General features: G+C 39.3%; 2 protein-coding genes across 2 annotated transcripts; one reads left to right on the top strand and one right to left on the bottom strand.

Annotated features, from left to right (window-relative positions):
- Positions 1-3,090: 3,090 nt before the first annotated feature.
- Positions 3,091-5,471, bottom strand: MELLADRAFT_77876 (uncharacterized protein; the record flags this gene model as incomplete). The annotated part of the gene is made up of 5 exons (XM_007410350.1): positions 3,091-3,858; positions 3,934-4,357; positions 4,453-4,712; positions 4,784-4,850; positions 5,105-5,471. 5 exons carry the CDS (start codon positions 5,469-5,471, stop codon positions 3,579-3,581), a joined length of 1,398 nt encoding a protein of 465 aa, XP_007410412.1.
- Positions 5,472-6,691: 1,220 nt separating this feature from the next.
- On the top strand, positions 6,692-7,406 carry MELLADRAFT_106852 (uncharacterized protein; the record flags this gene model as incomplete). The annotated part of the gene is made up of 4 exons (XM_007410494.1): positions 6,692-6,746; positions 6,813-6,932; positions 7,084-7,177; positions 7,307-7,406. 4 exons carry the CDS (start codon positions 6,692-6,694, stop codon positions 7,404-7,406), a joined length of 369 nt encoding a protein of 122 aa, XP_007410556.1.
- Positions 7,407-11,924: the final 4,518 nt, after the last annotated feature.

Here is an 11,924-nt window from a genome sequence, read left to right as displayed (position 1 = left end):
CTTTTATATCTGCTAGCCACCCCGTAGGGTGTTTTGTCTCTCATGAAACCTATAACCTTGGGCTGATCTAGCCTAGGGATTTGCCCAAAACCTTCAAAGCTTTTTTGAGTATTTTCAGATACTGTTTATTGTAAGTTTTGAGGATTACCTCTCATCAACATCATCTCATTCTCAATAACGTCAAGATAGAAGTTTCTGAGATTTGCTCAAGGGCTTCAAATGATTGATGGAAAACTTCAAATTGATAAAGATATCCAAAAATCAAAATGGTAAATAGCTTCTTGATGACGAGTTGGGTCAACAGAGACGGGATTAAGAACAATTATGGTAAATGGATTCAGATGATCAACATTCTTAATTTGCTGCTAAGACCCAATCTTTGAAGCACATTTTTGGCAAGAAGGGATTAACTTCCTTGGGAAAAAAAATTGTAGTCTCAGCGCAAGATATCAGGGTACAAGTTCTCCCTTTGTACTATATCCAAATCCTTGGTGTGGACAAAGGTATAAGGACTTGAAGCAAGCTCCCTGCCAAACCCAAATCTCTGAGGTTATGGAGCGTACATATTTGGTGTAAGTCCCTCTCTCAACGCCTCACAAAGATGCGTGAGCATGGGACTTTGTAAAGTCTATGACCAAGCTTGATTAAACTCGGACAACAGCCACCAATGATACATAGGCATTCATCGGTCCATACAATCTGCCTGTATATTAGCTAGGCAAAGCCACATTGTGTTAACCTTGGAAAGGGCTGTCCGATGTTAACCTACAATACCAACTCTGAGAAAAACTGTCCAAGAGTATATGATTGATTGCTTCTGGCCAAGATGATCTCGGGCCAATGGTTTCCTTGGTAGCTGGATGTCCAAGATATTCTCAGACAGAAATGCCCGCTGTTAGCTTGGATATTTACCTTGGTTCACATTTATCCAATGAATCGTCAAACACAGCTGCCCGCTTTTACCTTGGATACTCAAATCTGAGGATAATATGCCGGCGGTGCAGACATCTTCTATGAGGGTATGATTGAAATCACTGCTCTATGCCAGATGCTCCTCACTCAATAGTAATGAATCAAAATATCTTCAACAACATCCCCAATTTCTATGAGCAGTGATCTTGAACAGTTACAGCAACAAGAAAACCTGGGAAACTATAAAACAAAACTGACTAGACAAACAACATCACTGCCGACAAAGATACCTCGGATTGTAAAATCCAAGGTATCCTTGGGTACACATTCCCTTGGACTGCATGTCCAAGGAATTAATCCAAGGCTTTCTTTGCGCTCAAAGATTTCCTTGGAACATTTACTTGGACTTTGAGTCCGAGGCTACCGCCATCTGAGGATACCTTGGATTTTCCAATCCAAGGCATCTTTGTTGGTGGTGCATGAGGTGAACAAGAAAATAAAGTTGTCAAGACTGGTATCATAGGCATCAAACACCCACAAAAGACAAAAAAAATATGGATCAATGGCTTGGCAAGAAGCTGTTGATTGCTGTTGACCATCCTGACTTACAAAATGGGATTTTTTTATGGTAATTTATTTTAAAACATTTCCTCAGTTTTATAAGAAAAGACTGTAAAGATATTGAACCAAGCCTCCTTATTGATTTCAAGCTTTGGTGGCCAGTGTATTGGTGGATATGTACATAAAAAAAGTTCAAAACAAAATCCATTGTGTTGGATATTTTGATATGACCTTTCTATCCTTGTGAAATGCTGGCTGACTGAGGGTGTAAACCAACCACAAACAAATAGTCTCCCAGTGCAGAACTAACTTTGAATGCAAAATCAATCTAGCCACATACCTCACTGCTTTCAAACACCAAGTCAACTCTTAAACTTGTTTATTAGGGAAATTTCAGGGATCATTTTGCTTAGAACATCTCAATTATTGAAGATGGGTTTGTAAAGGTAAGCAGCCAACATCTTGTAGTATGTCACTTACACTCTAATGCATTTTTCTGTTATTTCCAAATCCAAAAATAGTTTGAAGGTGTAACAACACATGAAAATCTTGGCAAGATGTGTCACAGTCTGGTCGCCATTATGGGGTTTCAACTTCAAGCTTCTTACATATTTTGACACTACCACAACATGCACCCATTGTTGTAAACTATGCATGAACTTTTTTTCTAAATCAGGAGACCTAGAAAAGTGTCCCAGATTAAAGATACACTGGTTTTACAGAGATTATCTTTATGAACAATTTTTCCAAATTTGTACAAAAATTATGCAAAAACAAACAAACTTGAAACCCCCTATTAAACAGTACACCATCTCTGATCTCGTTCACCAGAACCCACTGACACAAGATCCAATAGCTATTTGATGGGGAACATTTTCTTTGATCTATTGTCAACTCATCCTTTGCTCAGCAGCCATTTCCCTTGGTTTATCTCCTATGTAAATGGATAGAAATGTACAAAAGTGCCAAGAAGCATAAAATGTTGGACCAGCCAGTATTTACAAAGAACCCCACTTCAAGACAGAATTTCTTATGTTGTAGAAACCAATTAAAACAAAAAGTTGAAATACTCAAAATTTCAACAAGATATCTGGATCCCTACCAATGCCATGACTCCAATAGTATCCTTAAATCCCAAATCAGGTTAAGTTTTGTGTCTTGGCATCAATATCTCAGAGAAAAACTTGGTGGTCTGACATTTTACACTCCTCAAAGCTAGCAACCATACTCCCAAGAAGGTTTCAAGGTACAGTAGTTTTAGAAATGTTTGCCACAATTTTTTTGTTGAGCAGGGACCCAACCAAGCCTGGTGGTTGAGCATTTTGTCAAAGCAAAGCCAGATCCAGAAAAAGAAGTAAGAAGAGTGTGCACCAAAGCTGATGCTGTGTGGGCTCAGCTTGATTTGAATGATCTCTAGATCACCATTCAATTGTAATTAAAACTGCTCAACCACAAAGCTTGGGACCCTAGCATAACAAAAAAATTGCAACAACAATTTTTTGAAGTATTTCTGCCATTACCATTTGCAGTTTTTGTCAATCAAAACCCCAGAAAAGCAATCCCAAACCTACTTGCAGTTTGTATCTCCAAGACATCCCAAAAACCGTCTTAAAAATTATTGATAATGTGTGTAAATTTTTCTTCATACTTCTCTTTACCAGCAAATAACATTTTTATTCAACTACAAAAAAGAAAATACATATAAAGCTACCATTTCAAAACCAAAAAGAAAGACTCCCCCTCAGAAAAACCAAAAAAAAAACTATCAATCTTCAACTTGCATTCATCATCTTCTGCTTCTTCAACTTTGCTAATTTGGTTTACCAATTGAAACAAATCACAAGAATCACAGAACCGAGTAAACCAAAGAAAACAGACAATCTGCCCAAAATTTCAAAAAAAACACCCACCCAAGTTAAAGCAAGCAAGCCAAAAAAAATTGAAAGTCCTCTCTCTAAAATCTGTTCTTGAATGATGTAGTAGGAAAAAATGAAAGGTGACCAAAAGTGAAAATATAAGTCTCTTCCTCTGTTTTCGATTCGTTGGATATTCTTAATGGATTAAATAGAGTTCATGTTCGAAACTAGACGTTATTGTCATCTATATCAATCGATCGATCGCCTAGCCCTCAAAGCTCTAGCTCTTCCGACTCCAATGAAATAAACACCGGAAGAGATACAGCTGAGAGCACTGATACCGATCGGAACGGTGACTTTCCAAGCATCTGATGCTGCTCGGGTACCGAACAGGGTGGGTAGCCCAGTAGCAAGTGGGTTCCTCAGAGTCTGTAAAACAAGTGTTGGAACTGCGAGTGTTGCAGTTTTTGGTGCTGACACTCCGGGTCCGGTGGTCTTGATGGGTTGGGTTGGAACTCGGTATTGAGCCCTATTTGGGATGGTCATTTTCGATCAAGTCAGTCTTGGCTATCGTGATAGTGACAGAAGCTGAAGATCAACTTACCAATGATATCGGTCTTGTACGGTATTTAAATCATTTTGAAAAGCAGTAAGGACTTCAGACACATTGGTCAAACGATAGTCTCTGAGATCAGGTGCCCCAATATCAGCTTCCATCTTTTCATACTCGAAATGCATGTGTAGTCTCAGCCTTGGGAATCGATCCATAAAAGTGGTATTTGTAATACAATCTTGCCACCATGCTTGTTGAATTTGTAATTGAGTAGCAGTACCGGTATTGATGTTGGGATGATAAGCTGCTCCGGATTCTGCGATAAGACAGGCTTTGGATGGCTTTTGAGTACAGTATGTGTCGTACCAGTTCACGGTTGTGGTATGTCCAGTTTGTGAGTTAATCCCAGTAAGAATGTCGCTACAGAACCCAGCAGGTTGAGCAAGATTGGTATTGACGGAGAATTGTTTGAAATCTAGTATTGAGATCAAAGAAAAGAACAAAGCAAGAATCGATAAGCATCACTTGGTCTGTTTGTATATTGAAGAATGACAGGTATGCTTTGCTTACAAACTGAAAGACCAATCCAATCAACATAATCATCCCCAGGGTAATAAGGTGCATAAGGATCATCTCCAGCATCCAATTGACCATTCTTGTTGGTATCTAACACAGCGAGATCTTCAGCAGCGATATCAGCAGTTTGACCGAACGGATAACCGCTTCCCAAGTTAGGAGCCCAAACGACCACTGTTGCGGGTGCGATTGCCTTGATGCCTTTGTACATTGCTTGCCATGATTGCACAAAAAGAACGGGTAATTGACCATAACTATAGATTTCGTCAAGAGAATCGGTTAGTGAATTATCACTCGAAAAGTCAAGCAAAGATAGATGACTGACGGGTTCCAACGACCCTGCATTTCGGGTGCCCATCTCAAAAAGACTGTTCGATTGAAGTCGGATTGATCTGTTGAAATTGAAAGGAACGAGGTTGTTAGTGAATGTAGATGATAGAACAGATCGATTAATTGAGATGTGGAAGAAGTTTTCAATGAAGCATGGATATTAATGAAAAGCCGTTTGATGAATCGATAAGCATATGAAATCGATTAGATAATGAAATCGTGAAAACGAAGTCACAGATGATGATCGACAAATGAAGTGAGTCAAAGCGAAAAAGAGAAAAGAAAAAAAAGACTCAACAAGCTAAGATTTGATTACCCAAAACAGTAAAATCATTATCCGATAGAACTGTGAGTGCAGTAGGGTAAACCGTGATGAAGACAGCAGCATCGGTAGCCGTATTCTCGATAACATATTCAGGAGCCGGACCACCAGCACCAGTGGTATAATTATAAGGAGTCAGAGGCATATTCTGAGCGATATGAAAGACCGAAGCATTTCGACCTAATCGAGTGTTATAAAGTATAGGAGTATCTTGATAACCAACATCAGTATCTAACCAAACACCATAATAAATTTGATCAAGTTCAGCTATTGCTGCTGAAGAGAATTGAATCAAACTTGATAAGATGGTAATCAGAATTGAAAGATTGATGAGATTGAGATTAGGATTGAAGTTGAACATTTTTTTGATAAAAAGAACAAAAAAAGATAATAAAAAATCAAAAAAGTGAAGGTAAAGGAGAGATCAAATGGATTAGTAGTGAATTGATTGAATCGGAAAAAGGTTAAGGAGGTAAACTTCAAAGGAAGTTGGTATAAAAATGGTAAAGTTCAAACTCGGATTGAGATTGAAATTCTCTTTTATTTTATAATTCAAATATCGAAAATCATTAATAGGTAATGGTGGTATGTAATAAATTTCGGTTAAGTTATTCAAATCGAGTTTGGTTGTTGATGATGGTGTGATTTGAATCGAATTTCTTTCTTTTGTTTAAATTTCTTAGGTTTTGGTTAGTTCAAGAGAAGTTGATGAGAAGTGTTTTTCAATCAAAATGTTTGTTTAAAACTCTCAAATCCATCGATTCAAAACTCTCAATAAACTTGTTGATACTGATTTCAAAACATTCAAAATACACATAGACCCACTTCGAAGTTCGGCTATCTCGCAGATGAAGTTTCTGATTCTGTAGAATTTCACTCTGACTTCTCACTGCTCAGTTCACAGTCACTCACAGTGAAAACCCTCTCAATCCTCTCACAAATCATCATCGAAACTCTTTCATACACAAACTGATCACTTTTTCGCAATCCCAAACAAATTCTTCAACACATGCTCAATCAATTTCAGTCAAGACGTGGTGGTAAGGTTGCATCAAAGGAAACCTTCATCAGATGAAACCACAGCCACTTTGCAGATTCGTGTCATGATATCCAAAAGAAATCGTTTTCCTTTTTAGGTTTAAGTTGAATGAGCACCAATACAGTTGTTAATCGATCTTGTATATATGGCTTACTTTGAAGAGACTTGAAGAGATCACGTGTCGAGATCATGATCACTGACTAAATCTTGATGACTGACTAATGATCAGGATGATTCACTAAATTCAGGATGACTGACTAAAGATCAGGATGATGACTAAGATCAGGATGACCCCGGACTAGCTAGACAAAATGCTGTCCCAACGCTTTGATTTGAGGCCGCAGGCCGACCTGCCGTAAAAAGTGCTTATGTGCTCTTGTCTCCTCCTTCGGCAAACTCTGTCATTGCACTACATGTCTCAAACTCACGAGTGAGACAATTGACCTATCTATCATGTTCACTGATCAGACTCATCTGATTCCAGTTTTTCTTTTGGAGTCTTTCAAAAATTGCATTGACAGCTTGTTTTTGCCGGTGTTTGAATGCCGTGCGTTATCACACAAGGTAAAGACAATTGGACATTAATCCTGAAAGCCAGTAAGTCATCTCTTTGCTAAATCTTGATTTAGTGCCCAGATGATCAATGTTGTGCTGGTTGAACAGGGTACAACAGCCTTCTCAGTGCGTCTCCAGGGCTTGGATATTTGGATTTAATTTTGGTTCAAACTGTGGGTGACCAACCAATGACCAATGGAACTGCCAGCGGACCTTCACATGTTCAAGGTGTGTGTTTCTCCTACTTTTGATATGTCAATGATATCTATGTAGACCTACTAATGTTAATTCCTTATTTGGAAACATCAACATCCAAACAATGGGTGACAAATCAATGACCAACAACACTGCTTGTATGCCTGTTGTTTTGACAATGAAGATAGAGCATTCCAAGTAATGTTCAGTGCTTGGCAGAAGCTTCCCTCCGCTGACATTCAAGCCCAAACTGAAAAATCTAAGAGCAAGCCTAATAAGTGTGCTGCACCAGTGAGACCCTAAGGCTATATTGTTACTTACTGGGTGAATTACTGCCCCCCACCAGAAAAGAAAGCTCTTTGATTGTTGATGTATGCCAGATTTGATTGGCATCTCTTCCAACACAGGCTTTTGGATGCTTGTAATATGGTTAAAACTGGTATATCAAGGCCTCTCATGGCTGTGGATGTGGATGATGAAGCTTTCTATAAAGGGTTGGATCCATGAGGCTGCTTGTTTCAAGGTCAAGGACCACTTTTTAGTTTGCAATAACAAATCTCTCCTTGGATTTCTTGAGGTGGCCAACAACTACCCCCCAGAAACCAATATGGGGTTTATATTCATATGCATGAACCCAAGAAATTGTTTTTCATATTTGCTAATATCTGCTTATCATCTGATTTATAGCTTGATGAAATTTCTTGTAAAATTGATGGATCTTCTAGGATGTTAGCTGTGTTTGACGCCACTTGCGTAAGTGTGGGGGTTAAATTTCCTTGGCCAATTCTGGGGTACATAATTTGATGGAATATAAAGCTTCAATGCTGGGACAGGTTATTTAATGCTCAAAAAGTGAGTGTCTTGTTGTCAGCAACTATCTACATCTCATACTGAAATCATATATCACAGGTTATTGATAGAATGCTCAGAGATGACCAGAAGGAGGTTACCAGAAACAAAAATGGTGAAAATTGAAATATGAGCTGCAACCCAGCAATCCTGATACAGCTCAACCTTGCGGGAGCTTCAGCAAAGTGTTCATCTCTCCAGATCAATGGAAGCAGGTGGGAAAATTGATCAAAATACATTGAGTAAGTTTTTTCCTTATGTATCTTCACATCCATTCTTTAGTTCAACTAACAGGAAACCAATGTTTCAATAAAGGATTTTGAATCATTAACCAAGGTATTTGAAGTGGATGCTCCAACTGGATCACTTGTGATTTGTGAACATGTTAAGCTGAAGAAATCTCTTAAAGATAAAATTGATGCATGCAAATCTCAAGCCGACCCTCTGTTTGCAATGTATCATGCCATGCATGTCAGGGTCAAAGCTTATCTAGCTGAAGCACTTGAATCCAATGTGCTTGTTCTCACTACTATCCTCCATCCATTGTGGCAAACTGATTCCTTCCAGTTTGCATTTGGCAACAACTTGGACAAATACAAAACAGCTCAATCTTTATTAGAATCCACATTTGATATCAGAAAAGCAAAATTGAACTCTGGCAGGGAAGATCACTGCGGTGAATCTAATAATGAGGTGGTGGATCTAATGATGAGGAGGAGGACAAAGACGGGTTTAGGGCACATAGAAAAAAAGTTCAGACACGGAACCAAAATGAGCTTAGAAATTATTTTGAGCATGTTGATCAGACTTCTAAAGCAGTTGAAAAGGATCCACATCTTGCTCTTGAATGGTGGAAGGTAAGGTTTTCTCTCATATATTCTCTTCACTTTTTTTATCATACTGACAGCAATTGAATTTCTTATTACCTAGGTGAATGCTTCAAGATATCCCATCTTATCTTCTCTTGCCAGAGATTACTTGGCAGTCTGTGGATTGTCATGTTCTGTGGAGAGAACTTTCTCTGCAGCTGCAGTTGTCTGCGCCTGTGATTGAGGGGCATTGAAACCTTCAACAGTTGAACAATCAGTTGAGGCTTGACTTTGGTCCAAGGATGGTATTGAGATCAAAGGAATGGAATTTGAAGAGTGTCAATCTTGTATGGCAGAGTCTATTGCATTGGATAAGCCGCACCGCAAGAGGAGGGGTTGACTCAATTTATATCTTTTTCCTTAAATTATACTTTTGTTGTTCCTTTTTTTCTTTTTTTCCCTTTTTTCCCCTTTTTTTCTTTTTTCCTTTTTTCTCGTTCTTTCTTCTTTCCTCAAATACAACTTGTTGTTCTGTGTTTGACTCCGAGACCTAAAGTTCTTTTTTCTTTTCATTTGTTCTTTTCAATTGCTTTTTATTTGCTTTCTCTCATTATAGCAATTCAATACATTTTTGTGTTTGACTCAGATACAAGATACTTTATCAGTATTGTACTAGTATCATTGATACTGGGATACATATTGGTATTGTACCTGGTATTAGGGGTACTGTAGCCAAACCAGCCAGGAACAGTGTCCTGGAATTTGATATGGTATCCAGTATTGTATCCTAATGGGCTGTACTTTACCAATATCTGTTTGGGACAGTATCCTGAAAGAGATACTTTACCAAGTATCCTTGATACTATACCAAGTATTGTATTGTGGCAGTGTTGATTGTAAGACTCAAAGGATTCTCAAAAATTATTGGGCGGGTGCTTGCATGGTAATTACACTAGACAATGACTTTCATAGGGTTACATAGAAGGGAATCAAGGGTGATTTCACCAGAGCTACTTGATAAGGGCAAAAGAAGGAGGAAAATTTGTCAATTCACCGCACTTCATAAGATAGGATTCATATCCATAATAAAATATGGAGGATTCTTAAACAAAAGTAATACTGGGTGAGAAATTTTCTTGTCACCTTTCTTACTAAACCAAAGTCTTGAACAAGCTTGAAAAATCTTGATGTTGAGATTGTCTGTTCAGATCTAAAGTTTGACTTGACATATATAAGTCATTTGGAATTGACAACTACAAAAGTGACGCTCCCCAACCAGAGCTTCCGTCCCACCTAGCCATTGTTTTTCTCTTGATTCTTGATAAGCAGCACCCTGAGGTCACGACTCACGACTTCAAATATGTCCACCACCACCGAGGCTCTGGGTACACCATCAACTGTGTTGCCCCAAATCGTTCCTATGGCTAGCGCCCCACAAGTTTGTCCTTGTATTCCTGGGTTGACAGCACGTAAAGCAACAAGTGCACACTGGGCTTGTAAAGGCATTGTTCTGTACCCTCAGGATTGACCTTGAGTGCTTGACCTATTGATCCTAATTCCATTGTAATTGATCTTCCAGTACCAAATCTCCCCCCAAAACCAAAGGTAATGTCATTCTTCAATTGAGCCTGCCGCTGTTATCCTTCCTGGCAGCTTCTCACTTGCCAGGCACCATCACTCAATTGGTCCTGTCAACCATTGCATTCCAGATTGCTGGAAGGTCCTGAGCAACCTGGATAGTTTGAGAGTGACTTGCAGGCAATGTGGTTACAAGAGAAGACTCCGGATTTGTCAACACCTTTGGGAAAACTGATTTATAGGGACGTCATCAACTCTTGCCAGATGTGGGAAAACCCCAATACTCCACAATTTGGGGTGGTAGTTCCAGATGCTGTCAAGTTGAAAAAGGTTGATTGGGCACTTGCACCACCTCTCAAATTTGTCTATACAGGCAGGTTCATTGAACTAGTTTAATGAAGTCTTGTGCTCAATTACAGGCCTCTGAATGTGTCTCAATGACTTGTCTAGGATTGTGTACTAAACTGGGGGAATGCCGATTACACCAAGATGGAAATGTGATTGCCTTGGTGACTGTGGCAACAGTACAAAATGTGCTTGTTGCAAGGTAGAACTTATAACCCAACAAGCACAGCCCCCAACTACTGGTCACTGGCAGGCCAGTATATCCAATATCTCCAAAATGTTTTCAACAAAACCTCAATTCGTTTTCAGCATAACATCCATCTGCTATCAAGATGTTTTGGGTCAGTTACCAGCAAAATATGTTATACCACCAAAATTGAGATGATGTCATACAGCATCATAAACATACCTGCTCCTGTATATCCCCACCAAGAATATATAGTTTATTAACCTTTGTGACGTAAATTGACTGAGTTGTTGAGGTTTGAAAAAAAATCCCGGACAAAAAATACTATTTTTGTACTATACCTAAGAATTGATTCTGGAATATCTTCCAGCTTCATCAATATACATACACAAAGAAATTGATATTCCTTTTGAAAATATGTTTCTCCACAATTTGGTCCCCTAAAGCCTTCCTGTATGGGCAGTATTTCTATATGTAATTGTGGTGTGTACATGAGCAGTCAACAATTTGATTGATTCTTCAATTCTAGGCAGAATATGGCAAAGTTTATGGAAGAAATGTTTGTCAAATACCATTTACATGTATATCAATCAAATGCAGAATGATTTTGGCAATATGTTCCCTCAAAATTTGTCTTGGGGCAAAGAAATTCAGAAAAGCAAACTTGCAGACACATCCAGGAATTACATGTAAAAATACTGCCCATACAGGAAGTAGGGCTGCGACCCGGACCCGGCCTTGCCCGGCCAACTCTGCCCGAGCAATCTCAGAGTGCTCACAGTACGCACCCTGGGGCCGCCAAGCCTAGCGTGCTGATGATCACCAGCGCGCCCTGGGTTGGGCGGGTCGGGCACCGGGGCTGCTGATCATTTCCCTTCAAAAAATCCCACAGCAAGTCACTCTTTTACAATTTTGACAAATGGAATAATGACTCTTTGAGTGGTTTTTGTGGCTAAAAACAGCCCCTGGCGCTGCCTGGCCCCGAGGCGTCAGACTCAGGGCGTGCCCTGTCTTGCCCTGATCCATTTTGGAAGGCCTTTGGGCTTTGCTGAGGCCGGGCGGCGCCCCGGGGCTGGCCCTGAAAGTTCAGGGTTGGGTCGCAGCCCTAACAGGAAGGCTTTAGGGGACAAAAATGTGGAGAAACATATTTTCAAAAGGATTATCAATTTTTTTTGTATGTATATTCATAAACCTGAGATATTCCAGAATCAATTCTTAGGTACAGTACAAAAATAGTATCTTTTGTCCGTGATTTTT

Source organism: Melampsora larici-populina (genome assembly GCF_000204055.1).
Source record: "Melampsora larici-populina 98AG31 unplaced genomic scaffold MELLAscaffold_20, whole genome shotgun sequence".
Lineage (NCBI taxonomy): Eukaryota > Fungi > Basidiomycota > Pucciniomycetes > Pucciniales > Melampsoraceae > Melampsora > Melampsora laricis-populina.
The sequence above is the reverse complement of the archived record's forward strand: the minus strand, read 5'-3'. Positions and strand labels throughout refer to the sequence as shown.